General features: G+C 44.1%; 1 protein-coding gene across 1 annotated transcript; it reads left to right on the top strand.

Annotated features, from left to right (window-relative positions):
* The first annotated feature begins 1,213 nt into the window (after positions 1 to 1,213).
* On the top strand, positions 1,214 to 17,867 carry LOC129327732 (zinc finger protein RFP-like). Its single transcript, XM_054976490.1, has 7 exons — positions 1,214 to 1,627; positions 3,319 to 3,414; positions 5,335 to 5,565; positions 5,755 to 5,777; positions 6,068 to 6,183; positions 8,537 to 8,572; positions 15,501 to 17,867. The coding sequence occupies exons 1-7, from the start codon at positions 1,214 to 1,216 to the stop codon at positions 16,031 to 16,033; spliced, it is 1,449 nt and encodes a 482-aa protein (XP_054832465.1). The 3' UTR covers positions 16,034 to 17,867.
* The last annotated feature ends 3,214 nt before the right edge of the window (positions 17,868 to 21,081 follow it).

Genomic DNA, 21,081 nt, shown 5'->3' on the forward strand with positions numbered 1-21,081 from the left:
GAGTTGAGGGAGGCAGAGGGCTCAGCTGGGGAAGTGATGGCACAGAGTCTGTCCATTGTACTGCTATTCAGATGTTGATGTCAAAGGAGATTTGTTTGTATACAGGTGGGGGAAAGTGCAGGAACATATTCACCCGCCAAGGGGAGCAGCGCTGAAAGCAACTGCAACATCTGGCAAAGACGGCCTTTCAGATACTGCCCCTGAGCTTGAGGGGAGAGGAGAAGAGTTGGTAGACTTCCTGTTCTCCCAAATACATACTGGTGACACAATTGAACCCAAATGGGAAGGAGGAAAGACCTCAAGCCTTCTGATTCTTGAACATGGATTGCTTCTCTTGATTTATTTAAAACATGTTGCCATTCCATCCAAATAGGGTTTCCAAAGCAGCAAACATTTGACTTGAAAACATCAAGGTAAAATTTGAAATGTGTATGTATACACACCCCCACAGTAAGAAACATATAGAAACATATACAGTAAGAGTTTCCTGGGGCCAAACCAAATGAAACTGAAACGTCTTCACTCGCTGGCGGAAGACAGAGATGCTAGGAATCATGCAAATCTCCCATGGGACAGAGTTCCAAAGTTTCAGTGTCACAACTGAGAAGGCCTTTCCCTGGGCTGCCACCCATGTAGCCTCAAATGGCAGGAGCATGTATAGCAACCTCTGGCGATGACTCAGAAATCCCAAGTTGTTGCAGCTTTATATGTCTCTGTTTGCGATGAGGAGGAGGAAGAGTTATCTAGGGATCAGGAAGCAGTGCCCAACACATCCGCCGGGATCTTCCCCAAGGCTAGTTCTGCCCTCAGCCCGTTTTTGCTGCACCACTCTGGCCCTGAAGCTTTCCTTCCTCTGGGGCTTCTCTTGCACCTTTATAGTCTGGCATGGACGCGGTGGCTTCTGCCCAGCGGGAGAGGAACCACTTTCAGCCCAATAGTGTTTGCTTCCAGTTGGAAGCATGGTGATGACATCTGGCTCCCATGACACCTCCACACACCTCACAACGCCCACTCATTTTGAATTTCACTTCAGTCACTGGCAGTTTCTCCTCATGCCTTTTGACATCCTACATATTGCTTAGTGAGTGTTGTCCTCCATCCCTCCAAAGAAACTGTAACCTAAAGAAATTACAGTCAAAGAAAACCACAGGCAGTGTTGGAAATTAAAATAAAGTTGAGGCTGTCTTTACATTTCAGGGAGAAAGAAGAAGCGATGGCAGCCGAAAGCATTGTCATGCAGTTCTGTGAGGAAACAACTTGTTCCGTGTGCCTGGAACACTTCAAAAAGCCAGTGACAGTTGAATGTGGGCACAATTTCTGCCAAGCCTGCATCACCCAGTGCTGGGAGGAGGTGGACACAGGAGTTTCTTGCCCTCAGTGCAGAGAAATTTTCCAGCAAAAAACTTTCAGGCCAAACCGGCAGCTGGCAAACTTTGTGGAACTTGTCAAGAAACTTCAGGCAGGAAAAGAAGCAGAGGGGAAGTGGGGAGTGTGCAAGAGGCACCAGGAGCCCCTGAAACTCTTCTGCAATGATGATCAAGCCTCCATCTGTGTGGTGTGTGACAGATCCATGAGGCACCGAAATCACAGTGTCCTTCCTATGGAGGAGGCTTTCCTAGAGTATAAGGTAGGAAAGTGTTACAGTGAATGGCTATATGGAGCAGTAAAAACAGTTTAGAACATTCTCCCGGACTTTAGAATGCCGTGATACTAATTCACTTGGAAACAAACCAAATTGAAGCTTTCCTACCATTTTGTCCATACTCCTCTAGACAGGATGCTGTGTTTTCATTTCTGAAACCACAGAGATGCTCTGCACATCTGTACACTCCCCTCCATGCTCCCCAGTATTTGAGAATGAAATGAGCAATTGTGGATACACACACACTCGAACATGCATGCACTTACATAAGTGCCATGTCACATGTATGCAGATAGGCCTTACTTCACATGGGGTATGTGTGCACAAGGTTGACACAGGAGATGGGGCATAAGGCTGCAAAACGTCCTTTGCCTTCCTCCAATCACACAAGGGGAACCGCTCCCACTTGTCTTTACTTCCTTTGCTCCACTCCCTCCACCAATATTCCTTCCCCATCTTTTCCGTGACTGGGAATCAGCAGAAAAGAGGGGAAGGGACCGTCAGGCACTCTAGGGTCAGAAAGGCTGCAGGACTTGCTTTGGGGACCAGTGATCTGCTGAGTGCGCAAAGCCCAATTAATCCGTCCATATATCAGCCCTCAACAAATAATGCCTGGGCATCTATTTGGCTGTGTGCTTAGAACCCTTTTCACCCTCCTTTTCTGCCATGTTATATTTAGGTATTGTCTCTTGTCCTCTGTTGTCCACCTTCTGGTTTTGGTTATTGACCAGTAGATTGATCCAAGGTTAGAATAAGATACAGATGATGGCTTTCTTTAAAGTTGTCTCATTACTCCAACTCTAGCTCAGCATACCTGATATGTAGCTTTTCATTAATGTTCTTGTTCTATCTATCTATCTATCTATCTATCTATCTATCTATCTATCAGTTGGAATTTTAAGAAACTTGCACCCTAAAGGGGTACAAAGAGGCAAAATGTGTTTTCCCAAAGGAATACAACTTCCCTGTGTGGCTGGCAGGCTGCTGCCTGCTGGCGTCCCCACCCACTGCCAATTTGGCTACTCTTTCCTGATTGGACCAGCCTTTCAAGGTCATTTGCATACGCGGGCTGATTGGGGCTCACAACATTCTGCACCTCATTCCCCCCCAAGACAGTTGGAACACAGGTAATTTGCATATGCGGCCTGATTGGTCCTCACCCCCCACATTCTAAACAGTTTTCAGTTGCTATTGGGAGTCATTGAATGTGTCCTGAGGTAAAATGTACCTCCCAGTCTTCCCCTCAAAGTCTTCTTGGGCTGCCAATCTCCCTGTGGGGCCTGGCTTTCCTGTGTGGCTGGCAGGTTGCTGCCTGCTTGCATCCCCCTCTCTCTGATTGGTTAGCTGTGGAACTCTGTGTTCTGAGGTAAAAATCAGGTCAAGGAAATAGCAGACAGTTGAAGAAAGGCGGTAACTGGACTTAAAGTAGTTAAATGCCATAGCAAAGCACAGATATCAAGCTAGTGTTTTCATAATATGACCAATTCAAGGGAGAGGAGTCATAGAGAAGCCTCTTGTTTCTCCTCAAGATTTATGAACAAATTACTAGAAGCCCCAGAAGCCAAACCGCTCTCATTCCTTCATGTACAAATCAGATATTACTTTATGCAGACATTCATGATGGGTGTTAGAGGGCCTGACGTCCCCGAGAGCAACGGCCTTTTCTGTTTCTGCAGAAAGAGATCCAGACCCAGCTTCGTTCTCTGGCGGAAGAGAAAGAAAAGCTTCTGGAACAGAAAATGGTGGAGAACCAGAGAAGCCAGAAATGTTTGGTAAGTGTCAAGGCTTGTGTTTTGGGGTTGGATGCAACATAATGGATATAGGATTGGCAGATAAGGTTGTAAGAGTTGTGTACATAGTTCTTAACTGGTGGTTTAAAAGGTAAGAATATTGGTTGTGGGGGGGGGAGGTGTGTGTGTGTGCATGCGCATGCATGCCTGTGAAGTGGAGTGGAATACCTTGGAGTGAAAGATAGAGTCCCAATGAGTGAGAGAGAGCTGGGAATGAAGTGTTCTGATTGGATGAGAGGATGTATTGAGGGGGCGATATGAGGAGAGGCTAAGAAAGAAAGGCAGCTTGTTTTAGATCTTTTTAGGTGGAGCTAGCCTAGGTACGGTTTTTACAGATAGCAAGGAAAGGAAGATATTAGTGATAAGAACAGGAGATGTTAGATGTATGGTGTATGTTGAATTCAACATGTTTCTTAAAATAAAGTTGGTTTTTATTCATTTCATCTTCTAAACTCCATGTCCTCAGCAGTTCTCCTTTGTCCTTGACAGTTCTGCTAAGACCTAAGATTAATGGTGTCAAGGATAATGTTCACACTGGCTTAGTTGGCTTAGTTACCAAATGGTGATTTAACTGACTGGATCAAGTATGATCCTGTTGGCAGGGGTGTTTGTGGAAACTGAGAGACACGGGGAAACAGACGGCACTTCAGTGAGCAAAGTGCACAGTGGCTATTCCAGGACGCTTCTTATGCCCTCAGCTAGTGAGACAACAGTGATCTCAGCCATGAATGTTTATTAGTCTCTCACTTGTAGAATATGATTCACACCTGCTCATTCATCCTTTGATTTCTGTTACATCAAATGAGAATAATGGTAACAATATGAGCAATATTCAATGTAGATAACATGAAGTGTATTCTATGTGTTTATTACGAAGTTCAAGTTATGAATGAAGCAAAAACTTTAACAGTGCCGTGAGAACACTGAAAAGGAGCCTTGTGTAGTATTTGCTTTATTTACAAACTAGCAACAAAGCCTGTTGCATGAAAAAATGCAGTGGGCTCTAGAAAGGGGAGGGCAGGCAGGCAAGCATTCCCTCCTCCTCTGTCACTGATCCCAGCTGGTGAAGAAGAGGGGTGGGATTGTCACCTGCTCCATGCCTGATCTTGGCCACGTGAAGGGGTGGTGGGCTTTGCTACTTGCTCCCTGCTGGGTGAAGGGAGGAGCGGGCATTGCCTCCTGCTCTGCGCCTGATCCCAGACAGGTGGTGCGGGGCAGGCATTGCCACCTGCTCTGCTCCTGACCCCAGCCTGCTGAAAGGGAGCAGGCATTCCCACCTGCTCCGCTCCTAATACCGGCTGGATTAATTTGGGGAGTGGGCATTGCCACCTGCTCCGCTCCTAATACCAGCGGGGTGAAGGTAGGAGGCGGGTCCACATCAATTTCCCAGCAAGAGAGAGAGACTGCTTCAGCCAACTTGCCAGCATAGCTGGTCTATCTGTCTCCTGTCAACTAAAAAAAAAAATCCTACAAATATATCTGAACTTCTGCTGAAGGTTGGGTCTTTCCCTCCATTCCTGACGGCTAGTTGGCCGGAGCTATTAAGAAACAAGACCAAATATCTTTATTTCTTTTGCAGGTTAGGACAGATAGAGTCACGATCATCAGATGCTAGGACAGCACCAGTCAGAAATTCCTTGGTAGTTGCTGGCAATTTCCATGCAACTCTCTAGACATTTTTATTATATTTGACACCCCTGTTCCCAATGACTAAACAGTAGATTGTTACTGAAAAAGTCAAATGGATTGAATCAGATCCAGTGTCCGTGTCTGCCTTGAAAGGACAGCAGCAAAGAATTCAGTGGGAGGTGTCCTCTCTCTAGTAGTTGGTTACATGTCAGGTTAATTTACCCTTCCAGTTTTGGGATTCCCCCACCCCCAATTTCTGTGTCCTTCTTACAGGCACACTTAGAAGAAGAGAAACAGAAGATCAAGTCCGCCTTTCAAAGGATGCACAATTTTCTTGAACAACAAGAGCAGTTGAGGCTGTCCCAGCTGGAAGAGCTGGAGGGAGAGCTGGAGAAGAGGGACAAAGAAAAGCTCACCAGATTCTCTGAGGAAATCTCAGATCTAAATCACCTGATCACAGAGATGGTGGAGAAGTTGCAGCTGCCTGAAAACAAATTTGTGCAGGTGAGAAATTGAAATTCTTGCCTTAGAAAATGCTACAATTAATCAGAATAGGAATGAAGAAGTTCTGACCCTGGAAATGTTAGTTGGTTCTCCTAGAAGCAAGGGAGGGGGAGGAATAATGGATCCTCTGCAGAATATCAAGAAGTCCAGTCTGAAGCTGAGACCCATTTCTCTCCCTCTCTCTTTCAGGATCCCAAAACTATATTGAGCAGGTATGTGACTCTTTCTCACGCCCCTTTCTGATTCATCTGCTGTGGAAGAGCTTCCAGACATTTTAGACATTTTTCTATAGGGTCACAGAGTCTGTGCGCAGTCAGCCTTTCCTTTCACGAGAATCAGTCCTAAAGGGGGGTGGGATATTCCAGAGGAGGGTTTCCTCACCACAAGACAGAAATTCATTTGAAGAGCTCCAGTCTTGAAGTGAGTTACTGGAGTGCCTTTTTTGTTACTGTATCTGCTTTAGCATATAGGCCCATTCAGGCTTCACTCTTGTGCCCTCCAGACATGAGAAGAAGCCAAAAAGGCAGCGGTTGGAACTTCCTCCAGGACCGGAACAGGCTCTCAGGTTTTACTCACAGCGAACTCCTGGAATACAGAAGGCTCTGGAAGAATGTGAAGGTATTGAAGGGGCAGAATATAGCTCTCCAGATGATCTCCTCCTAGGCTACTTGCAAGTTTCCTACCAAAGAGTATCTGACTTTCTGCTCCTGGTTAGTCAGGATTCCTGAACCAGGGCTGAGCCAAAATATGGGGTACTTTAAAAAATACTTTTTTTCTGTTCAGAAAGTTAGTTCTTTTTTGTATTTCCTGTCACCATGGACTGTAAACTTGATATTAGAGATATTCAAGCATATAGGCCCCATTGAAAAATCTGCTAGGATCAGTGCAGTGGAGGAAGCAGAGGCTCCATACAGGGGAAATCTGGGTGTTGTCACGTAGAGCCAAGCTACAAGTGACTTTTTTCACGCGTAGAACACTTATCGTTTTCACAAGTTTTCCTGGGAACTGAAGTCCCAGTGTCCTTCCCCTCTGTGTTAGAATCGCTGCCTGAAGAGCCAGAGAAAGCCGGCTGCAGCTGCAGCTTTTGCAAATCCGGAGCAGCTCCCCAGGAGCAAGACGCCCAGGGAGAAAGCTGCAGCTGCCCGCCCCCAAAGATGGTTGAGAGCAGGCTTGTGACTGGAGGAACGAGTGTTCTATGCGCGAAAAAAGTCACTTGTAGCTTGACTCGTAGGCTGGGGTGGCACCAGTGAGGACTGCTGGTCCCCAGGTTGGCGGGGGGAGCTCTGGGGCCAGAGGAGCTATTCTGACACGAGGAGGGAATGCCATCCCTTTGTCCTCAAGTGTCAACACACACGCACAGGCTACAAGCTTAAATTGTTTTTATTTAACTTCTTGATACATGTAAGGAATCTCTCCTCACAGTTCTACTAAATAATGAAAGGAGAGAGCGCCTCTTTCATGGATAAAGGTCCACGGTGGAGCTTTATAGCCCCTGTGTATATAGTTAAAAGAGAGAGAGAGAGAGAGATGACTTGCTCCTCATTCCTGCCAAGGTGTGAATTGAACAAAGGAGTAAATGGCCCTAACAAGTTTTGGCAGGCTCTGAATGCCCCAGGAACTGAAACCTGTGGCGTAGGGCACTACCACTCCCAGGATGCACTTCTCTTAAAACTACAGGCATACATTCTAGTCCTAGTACATACTGATTAACTGAGTAATATATTCAGCTTGCTGCTGAATCAGCACAGGGGCATTTGACTGTAGGTTAGACACCCTTTCTCCATAGTGTCATGGGGGGGATAAGACAATAAAAGCCATGACAGGAGTAATGTCTTTGCAAGCATATTATTGTGGTGGGAAGGAGTGCTTTGGCACCAGATCTCATGAGACAACTTCATGGGGCCGTTTTGGGTTGCTGAGGTAATAATGCTGAGGCCCTGCTCTCCTGGATTGAGGAGCAGATGGGCAAATAAGAGCTTGACATTTTAGCATGATAAAGTCGGCTGGTGGAGCCTCACTGGAAGAGCCCTGGCCATTCCATCCTGGATGGCTGTTTCTACAGCCTGGAGAAAAAACATCAACATCCCTCTGATATGCTGCTACTATTGGGCAATCTGGGTTTGGCAGTCTTTTGACACCCAAATCACAAACTCACATTGCGTAATGGCTCTTTGGCACATGTGGGGAAGAGCCTGAAAAGGCACTGCCTCTTTATCTGCGCGTGCGCATAGAATCCCACCACCTCCTCTCATCTCCAGTTTCTGGGCGGGGCAGGAGTACCAGAAGTGTAAGTTTACATTTACTTACCTTAGTGACCGTTTCTCCGTGCTTGGTATTTCTGTACTGTGTTTACTCTAGTGTTCTGTACTGTGTTTACTCTAGTGTTGTGCTTTGTAGTAGTTCAGATGGATTAACTTTATTCTTAACAAACTGCCTCTGACCTCTAGCCCATGCTGCTGAGAGTAAACCTTAGGGCAACGGTATACCTGGGCTGTTGCCAGGAATAAGGGGAGTTCTCCACTGTACAGGCAGATATCCAGGGATGGTGGCAAACTACTGAAGTGTCACTCCAGTGACTCAGAGGTTGGAGAGAAATAGTTAATAGCTTCCTAGCCCCGTCTCCTGGCCAGGGCTCCATGCCAGTGAGAAAATTTCACTATGGGGTTGGGAAAGAAATGTTACATCCCCACCCTGCATAGATCGTTGTAAGGAGCTTTCAGAGGTTATTAAGCATCAGGAAACCCACCAGGCACTCAATACTTTGTGAAGGGCTTGAAGTCCTTTGGAGAGTTCTATGCAAGGCAGGGGCCATGGTTGTGTTTTGTGTTGCCTTAGCAACAGAAAATGGCACCCAAGTGAGAACAGTTTTGATCTAGTATCTGAAGTGATATGCCGCTACATGCATGGTGTCTGAGTAACTTCTTTTTTTTCTTCATACCTCTTTATATTTTATGTTTTCTTCCCATAACAGGGTCTCTGAAGCAAGCACTGCACGTGCTGAGAAAAGGTAACCATTTGCCAGAAACCTCCTCATAAGAGATTTAGGTTCCACTGAAACCCCTTTTTCAAATATTCAGGCATGCTGCGTTAGACAGATGCCTCAAGTCAATGGGAGAGGGAGTTTTCCCTGCCATGAATTTGAACGGTAATTATGCTATCCAGGGAAGAGGGGCTGGGGAGGATAAGGGGGGTAGCAGGCAGATGAGACCTGGTATAATGGGGTGGGGGAGTGTCAAAGAATAGATTTACTGGGTGGTTTTGAAATGTAAATGGTAGCTGTGAGGGATAGATTGGTTAAGATGGGCTATGATGGAAAGAAAGGGGCTTAACTCTTCTCTTCCCCCCTCCTGATTTCATTACCCTCCTAGCTGCTCCAAGATGCATGGAGCCCATGTACTTGATCAATAGGGTAAAGCATCAACGAGGGTGGGGGGAGTTTGCATTGGGAATATTTAACTGGCAGTGACTGCTAAGTGAGACTACGATACAGTCCTGGGAGGGGGGGACTCTGTGGCTCTTTTCCTTCATTACTCTCCTCCAGCAACTAATTCAGTTCCGTTGCAGGACTGTTGCCACCAGCCTGCTCTACAAGGCTGAAGGGAGGATTACCAACTTATAGCATATCAGAAATGCCCAGGCCGCTATATGAATTTTTTATTATAATTTTATTTTATTCATAGAATTTAAAGCCCAATAAAAAGGTCAGAAAGCAAAAATAAAGAAAAGGATAGAAAAAACTTACAAGAAGAAGAAAAAACAGAACTTAGAAATAAAAGAAAACAATAATACATATTTCATTTCCGTTCTTCTCGACAACAGTTATCTTTTTGTTAACAAACGTCGTACAAAATTTAATCTCTTTTCCTTTACTGCCTCCCTTCTATTTGTTTTTCCCCAGATTTATCTTCTTAAAAATCAAAGCTACAAATCATCAAATCATTTTTCCTTATTTCACGCATAAAGTCAATAAGGGGATTCTGGTTAGCCAAAAAAGTAGACAATGTTTTATCTCTGATCAAAGCTGTAAGTTTAGCTGTCTCCACTAGCTCCATCGTTTTCCTAATCCAGTCTTCAGTTGAAAGCAATTCTGTGCTTTTCCATTTTTGTGCATATGAAAGCCTAGCTGCTGTAGTCATATACAAAAACAAACCCCCATGCTGATTTTCCAGCTGTTTGTCCATTAATCCCAACAAAAAGCCTTCTGTCTTAAACTGTACAGTAGTCTTTAAAAAATTTTGTATTATCATATGGATTTGAATCCAAAATTTTCTAGCCTTATGGCAAGACCACTATAGATGATAGAATGTTCCTTCTTGTTTCTAACGTTTCCAACATTTATTTGATGTACCTTTACTCATTATTTGACATACCTTTACTCATCCGCCCTGAGCCCGCTGATGCTTGGAGCGCGGAGTATAAATCCAATAAATTAAATTAAATTAAATCTTAGCTAATTTGTCAGGGGACATATACCAGCGATGCATCATTTTATACAAAATTTCTTTAAGTCTAACACTCAAAATAAATTTAAGCCCCTTTATCCAAATATTTTTCCACTGCTCCATCATTATATTATACCCAAAATTTTTAGCCCATTTTACCATACAATCTTTCAAAGATTCTTCTTCAGTTTCAAATTTCAATAACAGCTTATGCATTTTAGAAATAACAAGTTCGTCATTTAAACATGCTGCAAAATATCCCATGTGACTTCATCAAGAAGCTTTTGCCTCTTAGAATCATAGAATCACAGGGTTGGAAGGGACCTCTAGGGTCATCTAGTCCAACCCCCTGCAAAATGCAGGAAATTCCCAAATACCTCCTCCCCACACACACAGTGACCCTTACTCCATGCCCAGAAGATGGCAAAACTCCATCAGGATCTCTAGTCATACGGACCTGGAGAAATTTGCTACCTGACCCCAAGGTGCCAATCGGCCTTACCCTGGGCATACAAGAAGAGGCCACAAGAACTAAGCACTGATGTAATCCTTCCTGCCCTCCTCATGATCTGCCTAGGTTCACAGAATAAGCATTGCTGTCAGGTGGCCATCTAGTCTCTGCTTAAAAACCTCCAAAGAAGGCAAGCCCACCACCTCCCAAGATAGCCTGTTCCACTGAGAGACTGCTTTAATTGTTAGAAAGTTCTTCCTAATGTTTAGCCGAAAACTCTTTTGATTTAATTTCAACCTGTTGGTTCCCTCCACCCTTCTGGGGCAGTAGAAAACAGCTCTGCGCCATCCTCTATATGGCAACCCTTCAAGTACTTGAAGATGGTTATCATATCACCTCTCAGTCGTCTCCTCTCCAAGCTAAACATACAGAGCTCCTTCAACCTTTTCTCATAGGACTTGGTCTACACATCCTGCACTACCTTTGTTGCCCTCCTCTGGACACGTTCCAACTTGTCTATATCCTTCTGAAAATGTGGTGCCCAGAACTGAACACAGTGCTGTAGAGGTCTAACCAGAACAGAGCAATACCATCACTTTGCATGATGTGGACACTATGCTTCTGTTGATACAGCCCAAAAATGCATTTGCCTTTTTAGCTACCATATCACACTGCCGACTCATGTACAGTGTATGGTCTACTAAGACCCCTAGATCCTTTTCACACATACTACCGCCAAGACAAGTCTTCCCCCATTCTATAATTATGCATTTGATTTTTCCTACCTAAATGCAGAACTTTGCATTTATCTTTGTTGAAATTCATTTTGTTTGTTTTAGCCCAGTTTACCAGCCTGTCAAGATCATCCTGTATCCTGACTCTGCCCTTGACTGTATTTGCTACCCCTCCCAACTTAGTATCATCTGCAGATTTAATAAGCCTTCCCTCTGTTCCTTCATCCAAATCATGTATAAAAATGTTGAACATAACAGGCCCCAGGACTGATCCTTGAGGAACTCAACTTGTCACTCTTCTCCAAGAGGATGAGGAACCATTAACAAGCACTCTTTGGGTATGATCTGTCAACCAATTACAGATCCAGCTAACAGTAATAGAATCCAAGCCATGTTTTCCAACTTGTCGACAAGGATATTATGCAAAATCAAAAAGTCCAGTAGCACCTTTAAGACTAACCAATTTTTTTGTAGCATAAGCTTTCAAGAATCAAGTTCTCTTCATCAGATGCATGGTACATAAACTGGTCAAATATAGAAGAGGAGGGGAGGAGAGAGAAGAGAGAAGATGCAGTTAGGGGGAGAGAGAGGGAGGGTGCAATCAAAACATTCCTTTGCTAGTAAATGTAAACATCTCCTTTTGGTGTTCTTTTGGGGTCAGTTGGCTTGAGTGAGGCTTCAAGGGAGTTTGCCCTGTTAGTTTGCAGCAGTAAAATAGCTAGACCATCCAATTCTTATGTAGTATAAGCCTTCGATAACCACAGCTTTCCCCGTCAGATGCATCTGACAAAGAGAACTGTGGTCCCCAAAAGTCCATGCCAGGCGCCACTGGGCTCCCCCAGACCCTGCCTCTGTAAAGGAAATCTGTTACCTGTGGTAATGTGATAACCATTCATAGTCCCTATTCAGTCCCAGCTTGACAGAGTCAAATTTGCATATGAATTCCAATTCAGCAGACTCCCGTTGGATTTTGTTTTTGAAAGGTTTCTGTTGAACTACAGTGACCTTTAAGTCTTTGATGGAATGTCCTGGTAGATTGAAGTGTTCTCCCACTGGTTTTTGGACGTTTCCATTTCTAATGTCAGATTTGTGTCCATTTATTCTTTTGCGTAGAGGTTGGCTGGCTTGTCCAATGTACAGAGCAGAAGGACATTGTTGGCACATGAGGGCATATATCAGATTGGAGGATGAGCAGCTGTAAGAGCCAGAGACAGTGTAGTTGATGCCATTGGGTCCTGTAATTGTATTCCCTGGGTAGATACAGGGGTAGAGCTGGCATCTGGGTCTGTTGCAGGGCCTGGTACCTGTGCTGGTGACTCTGCTGGCCGATTCATGATTGTGGGTGAGAAGTCGTTTAAGGCTGGGGGGCTGTCTGTAGGCAAGGAAAGGTCTTCCACCCAGGGCTTCTGAGAGAGAGGTATCATTTTCCAGGATGGGTTGTAGCTCACTGATGATACGTTGGATGGGTTTGAGCTGGGAGCTCTGTGTGTGTGTGTGTGTGTGTGTGTGTGTGCGTGCGTGCGTGCACGCACGCGCGTGCGCGTACACACACTGGTTGTCACCTATATGTTCTTTTAGTACTCTTGGATGCAGTTCATCTGGCCCTGAGGACTTAGTTTCATTTAAAGACACTAGGTGTTTATGTACTACCCCTATGTCTGTCATAGGCTGTAACTCCCTTCCCCCTTCACGTGTTCTGTTTTTGCCATGTTGAGTACCATGTCCCTTGCAGGAGAAGACTGAGAAAAAGTAGGAATTGAGCAGTTCTGCCCTCTCTTCATTGCCTGTTACAATTTCACTTTCCTGTCCCTGCAATGGATCTGTCATGTCCTTGCTCTTTTTCTTACTTTGAACATAAGCAAAGAACCCTTTTTTGTTGATTTTAGCATCTCTTGCTAGCCTAAGCTCATACTGAACTTTAGCTTTTCTAACACACTCCGTACAAGCATTGGTTATTTGTTATTGGTTATAAGGCCCTCCTTCCATTTCCTAAATGAGTCTTTTTTATTTCTCAATTCATTAGAAAGCTGTTTATGGAGCCATCTTGGCTTCTTTAAGCTCCACCTTCTCATAGGAATTGTTTGTGATTGTGCCTTCAATATTTCACCTTTAAGGAGCTCCCACCCCTCTTGAACTCTCTTTTCCTTGAGTATTTCTGACTATAGGATTCTACCCAGCATAATTTTAAGTTTGTTGAAATTTGCTTTCCTGAAGTCCAACCTATATGTCTGACTACGTACAGCTTTTCCCTTCCCTAAGACTGTAAATTCCAAAATTATGTTGTCACTTCTAACCAGGGTGCCCACTACTTTCACCATGTCAACCAGCTCTTTCTTGTTGGTTAGAACCAGGTCCAAGATAGTAGAACCACTTTCTGAAAAATGAAGTTGTCTGCAAGACAAGTCAGGAATTTATTTGACCTTTCATTTTTAGCAGAGTTTGACTTCCAAGAGATATTCGGGTAATTGAAATCTCCCATGACTACCGTGTCCTGCCTCTTTGTGAATTGTGTAATTTGTTCTAGGAGTTACTCATCCAAGTCCTGTTCCTGGCTTGGTGGTCTAAAGCAGACCCCCACCATAATGTCACTATTATTTCTTACTCCTTTTATTTTTACCCAGAGACTCTCAGCTGAACCTCCATGCTCAGATACATGTATTTCTTCACCAGTATATATCTCCTCTACTCCTCCCCCTTCCTTATTTGTCTATCCCTTTTAAACAAGTTGTATCCCTCAATCCTAGTATTCCAGTTGTGAGTGTCATTCCACCAATTCCAGTAATGCCTATTATGCCATAGTCCCCTTCCTGTAGTAGAACTTCAGGTTCCTCCTGCTTGTTTCCCATAGTCTGCACATTTGTGTAGAGACATCAGAATCCATGAATTATATGCCCTGAAGTTTTTGTTTCTGTGCTTACCTGTGAGTTAATGTTTCCTAGCATGCGTTCCACTCCCTACAAATCTTCAGTGTTCTCATCTCGTTATTTTTATTTTATTTATTTTTGACTTTTATTCCACCCTCCCCACATTTTCAGCAGGCTCAGGGTGGATTACAGATACATAGAAGTTAAAATATATAAAACAGTTATTATAAATTAACAATCCTAAAAGCATCCAAATGTACACAATTTAAAATACGTATATATACATATATAGGCTTTGAATTTTTGTCTCTCCCTCCGATAGAATTTAGTTTAAAGTCCTCCTTATCAGGTTTGCAAGGCTCTTACCAAACACATTTTTTCCTACCCTTGTGAAGTGCAAACCATCACTCGATAGAAGAGCTCCATCACGGAAGTGTAAGCCATGATGTAAAAAACCCAAACCTTTCCTGATGACACCATCTACTGAGCCCGTCATTTATTTGCAGTATTCTTCTTTCCCTTCCCAAACCATGACTTTCAACAGGAAGAAGTGATGGAAACACAGCCTGCGCTCCTAGGTCCTTAACCTTTTTACCCAGAGCCACATAGTCTCTTTTCATGCGTTCTGGACTATGCTGGGCAATATCATTTGTCCCCACATGGATCAGCAAGAAGGGGGTAATAATCTGTGGACTTGATGAGTCTTCCTACACTTTCTGTTACATCCTGGGTGAGTGTACCTGGTAGACAGCATATCTCTTGAGACGATGTCTGGTCGGCACCCTTTACCTTCTACCCCTCTCAGTAGAGAAACCACTTTTACCAGCACACACCTTCTATATTGGGGAACAGAAATCAAGTCTTCTCATCCACAGGGGTCTGAGAAATTTCCTTCTAGGTTCGAGGAGGCTGGGGGAGTAGCCCTTGATCCAGTGGTCCCGAACCAATATCTATGGGGAGATCCTGCAGCTGATTGCTTAGCATCAGAGACTCAGAATGGGTGCTCCTCCAAATCCTGAAATACCTTTCCTTCCTTCTCCTGTTCCCCTCTGAAAAGTATTTCATGCGTTCTGTCCATGAACTCTTCGCCTTCCCTTATGAAATGGAGTGTGGACAAATGGGCTTCAAGTCCTTGGATCTTCTCCTCCAGTAGGGCTACCAACTTTCACTTGCTGTTATCCTCAGGTAAGAATACGAACATGTCACAGACTTTGCATGTCACTGCCTCGCCTCTCTGACCAGCCATGCTGCTGCAATCTATTTCAGAAGTAGTTCCGTTTTTATTGTACTTCCCTGGTAACTCCCCTGCCAAACTGCCTCTCAAGATTACTTGTAAAAGGTTTGCAAAAGCAAAAAAAAAAAAAAAGCCTTGCCCTTTAGCAGCTGATGGTGACCTTTTCCTGATAGCATTCTCCAAGAAGCCTCCTCTCTCTCTTTTCCACAGAGAATGTGACACTAGATCCAGACACAGCACACCCCTGCCTCGTTCTGTCTGAGGATCTGAAGAGTATGACACTGGGAGAGACAGCACAGAACCTGCCTAACAACCCTGAGAGATTTGATAACCTGAGGGGTGTGCTGGGCCGTGAGAAATTCACCTCAGGAAGACACTGGTGGGAGGTGGCTGTAGGGAATGTACAGGCACTCTGGGGTGTGGGTGTTGCTAGAGAGTCTGTCAGGAGAAAGGGAAATATCTTCCGTAATCCTAATGAAGGATTCTGGGTTGTGCAGACAGCACCTAGGTATGGCCATAGTCATACGTACTGGCAGATGACTGCTTCGACTTCCTCTCAGTCAACTGTTTTATCTGATGTCATTCCCCAAAAGATACAGGTATCCCTGGACTATGAAGAGGGTCGTGTGGAATTTTTTGTGGCAAACAAAAGGCTCTTCACATTCCCTTCATCCTCTTTCTGTGGGGAGGCCCTCCGTCCTTATTTCTACACTTTTGACAAAAACACATTACGGTTATTATGAGGGGTTCCACAACTGGAAAGAGGTGACATTTTAGCATTTTCTCTATAGCTGCTGAAGAGACATGGAAGAATCTACAGTCTTTAGTGTATTTGTGTGTGGGGGAGGGGGGTTGTCTGTTTAATTAAAGGTTTTGGATTGTGAAGGCCTGTGGCCATATACAATAAATTATCCTGTCCTACAGTCTTAGTGGGTTTCCTGTTGACAGACCACAGAATCTTCCACTTGTGGAGTAAGAGGGGTGGCAGTGTGTGGCATCTGTACTAACCTCTTCTGCCTTTCAAATTTTCTCATGTCACATAGAAACTGGGCCCTTTCAAATTGCTTTTAAAGATACTGTGCCAAAAAATAAGGATCTCACTAGAGTAAAACTGTCATATTAATCCTCTGATATATGTGTACCTTTTTTAAATAGGGTCATGATTGTTTCCAAATACTGATCCCATGGGTAGACAGTAACTGTTTTGGATTTAGATATTTGTATTGGCTGCTGTATGACATTCTAGGCCAGGGCTTGGATCCCACAGAAAATTTCCACTGCTGGATGGGATTTCCATCAGTCTAGTGGACCTTGCTGCCCCTCCCCCTTCCACTGCAGCCCAAAATGCCCTCCAAAATGCTGTTTCCTATGCATAACCGCCCTCCAAACAGTCTGAGGAGGGAAGACTCAAAGGATGGGAGAGGAGAATCAGCAAAAATCCCTTCTCTTTCCATTTGTGGAAATTTTCTGAAGGATCCAACCCAAATGTTTATGCTCCTGGCTGATCTCTTTTTCAATTGTGTTCAAGGCAGGATCCCTCTATGGGGGTCAGATCTAAGAAAAGAAATATTAGACCAGGCTTAAAAGGGAGTGGGGGCTAAAAGAAACAAGGTGATCAGGCCCTCTGGGGAGTGACAGGGAACAATTCCTATTTGCCTATTACTTGTAACTCGAGGTACTGTCACATATTTATAAGCACTGGTCACTTTCTTACCTATATTTGTTGATATCTATTGTATATGAGCATATTGGTCTTTATTACTGTACTTGATTATTTCAGGATCATTGTAAGTTTGTAACCTTTATTGTTGAATGTTTAATTGCCAAGCCTCTGAGTTTCTTTGTGGCAGTCATGTTATATGGTTCAGTGAATATATGAGACTGAAGACATCGTTTAATATTGGTTATTTCTTTATTTAGATCCATTTTTTCTTTGTTTAGTTAGTTGTTTTTGGTTCCTGTGCTGCTTTCACTTATGGGAGAGGAAAATCAGCAAATATCCCTTCCCTTTCCATTTGTGGAAATTTTCTGAAGGATCCAACCCAAGTGTTTATGCTCCTGGTGGATCTCTTTTCCAATTGTGTTCAAGGTGGGATCCCTCTATGTGGGTCAGATCTAAAAAGAAATATCAGACCAGGCTTAAAAGGGAATCGGGGCTAAAAGAAACAAGGTGATCAGGCCCTCGGGGGGGGGGGGGTGATGGGAAACAAGTCCCATTTGCCCCATTTTGTTGTATTATTAATACAACGGGCATGCAGGGCCTTGTTAACATGTTGCTTTTGTCACTGCTTGTTTTGCTTGGAAATTATTTGGCTTGTCCTTCATGATGGCAGATTGTTTAATGGGACATAAAATCTTACGAACTGTTTTTTCTCAAAAAATTGTCTTCCTCTTGTGTCTATCAAGGGACAGAGTATTGGTCACTAGAGGGGTCTGTTCAGGGCCTGCTCAATTTATTTTACTGTCCCACAAACGGCAGGTTCTGCCACCTCCAACAGGACAGTAACAGTGTGGGGTCGGGATGCACTTCTCATCGCTGTCTAGCCACCCTTTGGGAGATGCAGCATCCTTTCTGAATTTCTGTGAACCAATAGAAACTCTTAATGTATTTATTTCCTAATTTGAACAATTCTAGTTCTGTCTTTGACATAAAATACTTGCAGTGTAAACTCTCCTGACTTGATGACGTGTTGCTTTCTTTTGAAAATGCTTGTATTGCTGTCTCATGATCCCCAGGAAAATGATGAACCCCAAAGATACTGTCACTGCCATTGGAGATCACCTTGCCCTGTTAGCCGAACTGCCTCAAAGATGGGGAATTAATGGTCAATTGGCATTATATTAAGGAATCATGACCTGTGTATACCAGGGTCAGAGTTTCTGGAGCATGCCCAACAAGAGAGGAGACTAATACGTCAGTGAATCAAAGCCTTTACTTAATAACTTAGAGTATACAGAGTACAAGAATCACACACACATTCACTACAAGACGAGAAAATAAAGGTGGGAAAAATACAGATAGTTGCATTAGCAGGAAGATTGTTGTTTGGTCAATACGTACCTGTGCTGACGAGAAGCAGAAACTCAGCAGTGAGGGTGCTTAGTGTAATGGCCAGCACTACACTATGCTGAGCAGAATAGGAGTGGGATAAAGGGAGAGATAGGGAGGGGAGGGGCCCTGAGGGGTCTGAGCATCTCCCTTAAATCGCCAATTTCAGCCCTTGGGCTAGACCCAGGGTGGGCTTATACCCTCTCGAATGGTTCTCAGGAAATTTAACAAAAGTAAATAATGTGCCACTCAGGTGGGATAAAGTAGATCCGGACTGGGTACTTTGGAGTCTAATGTTTGTGTTTAGGAGTGTGACACCTCAAGAATAACAAAAGGGATGAGAGGATGAGGGGTAATTTGTTTTTATGATGGTCCATGGTGACACTTCCAGGGGAAAGAAAGGACAGAGAAGGAGAGCGGATGAAAAGTGAGCTGCATTAAATGATTGTCCATTGCTTGATGGATGGAAGACATTGTCTTGGCTGTGGGATTACCAGGAGGTCCTGAGGCACCTTTTGATCCTGGCACTTCCATATCAAGAGGCCCATCTGGAAAGCAGTTTGTGACAAGACACTGACATGTCATGGCTTCCACAGGAAAATAGTTGTCCTTTTAAAACTTTCTCTGGAAAATGGCCTCTCTCACTCACACTCACACACAGCTAGTCCTGGATCCTGCAGGAATCTCAGCAGTAGCCGCCATCTTGGCAAGCAGGCCCTTTTACCTGGGTGCAGAGTGGCCACTCCAGAGTGTTTGCAGAGACGGTGGCTTGTGGGTGCTGATCAGGGAGTTGCCCTGCCAGTCCCATGACGTTCCCTTCTTCATGCATCATATTGGCCTCAGTACCAAGTTGTGCACAGTCTACATATATAAAGCCCATGTCTGGATTCTGAGAGGAAGCTCCAGGCAACAGCCCCTAAGCAAAAGGGGCACCATCCCCCACCCTAAATGGGGCTCGGGTAGTGAACCGGTACTGGGTTGGCTAAAGCAGAATGTACTTTCTGGTCTTACCAAATTGTATACATTTTTTAAAGCATTCACTTTTCTGGGCTTGACAAGAAAACAATTTGGTGTTGAACTTTGCAATTACAGTATTTTGACTGCACGAAATCCCCAGTTAAATGAACAGGAATTGAGAGTGTGAGCACAACTTCTGTGAATTCTGCGGTGGTGCATCCCCTTCTAGAGAAATCTACCCTGGACCCAAGAGATCTCAATAATATTGACCAGTTTCAAATGTTCCATTCTTGAGCAAGGTGATGGAATGAGGCATCGCTGGACAACTTGGAGCTTTCTTGGATAAGACAAATTGCCTTCTACCAGTAAGGAGGTTGCAGCCCTGGAGAGGGCTTTCTTGGTGGTGATGCCAAAACCTGGAACTCTCTCCCCAGGAAGATTTACCTGTCCCCTTCCGTTGCAATCCTCTGCCAGCAGGGAAGACCTTTTTGCTGCATTTCGCATTGCCTCAGCGACCGCTCCTTGCCCGATGTTTTAATTGTTCTTACGTTTTGTTATCAAATAGGTTTGTATTTTAGCTCTAGTTTGAGTAATGTGTTGGGTGGGTTGGTGAGTTTTAATGGTTTTAAAATGTGATTTTAATTTGTTTTAGCCACCCTGATGGCCCTTGTGAAAACAGAAAGGCAGAGCAGAAAGGCTGTAATACTTCCTTAGGATTGATATAAAATAAAGCAATATTCTTTGGCCCCAAATAAAAGGTTTTGGAAAGTGAATCCCAAATGGATGCCAAAAGCTCATGCTTGTCCTTTTTAAAAATTGGACAGTCAGATAAGCCTTAACCCAGCAATGAGAAATCTGCCAAGGATGAGCCTTAAGCTAGACAACAGCACAACCATGAGGTAAGCTATTTGTCCCTGATGTTCCGTTGTTTGAAAAACATCAGGGAACAAGAGGATAGATGGATAGATGTGACTTGCTAGGATTTGCTCACAGCAAATCACAAACTCAAAATAGGCTTGAAACCAGGTTTTGGACTGGTGGTGGGCACAGGAATTTCCTCAAAAATAACATCTGTTGGGTGGTATTACCACTTACCTATCTCCGGAGGCCACATCAGGCTTCTTTAGAGCAGCAACCAGGCCCACCCATAAACACCATGATGTAAAATAGATGAGGGGAGAGGAGAGCACCAAACAATGGATGCAACCATATGCCACAACTAGGGTTGCCAACTCCAGGTCCGAAAATTACTGGAGATTTGAGGGTGGAGCCAGGCAAGGGCAGGGTTTGGGGATAGGAGGACCCTCAACAGGGTATAATGTCATACAGTCCCACCCACCAAAGAGGCCATTTTGTCTAGGGGAACTGTTCAGATTTTCTGGCGATGAGTGATTTAATAGTATTTGGAAATTGCCAGGCCCCATCTTCACGCCGGCCCAACAACTGTGTAACAATGAACTACCAACAACTCAAAAGCAAAACCATAAGCAAAACCGTTGTTTTTTAAGGAAGCTGAAAAACAGCAGAATAAGCATTCACCCAAAAACAAAACAATACAGCATGTTGAAAGAAATTTCTGCAGCCAAGCCTACTCCCTCTCTTGAATTTGTTTCTGGATTTTTTTCTGTGAACCCATGCAGCTTCCTACCGGTGTAGAAGAGGGCTTACTGTTGATCTGGGGAGTCCCAAAGGTCACATTTCCCCCTTTGCCATGAAACATAATTGCAACTGCGAGTCAGTCTGTCTCAGAGTGTGTCGGTAAAATGTTGGAGAAATCCTCTTCCT

Source organism: Eublepharis macularius, chromosome 4, assembly GCF_028583425.1.
Source record: "Eublepharis macularius isolate TG4126 chromosome 4, MPM_Emac_v1.0, whole genome shotgun sequence".
NCBI lineage: Eukaryota > Metazoa > Chordata > Lepidosauria > Squamata > Eublepharidae > Eublepharis > Eublepharis macularius.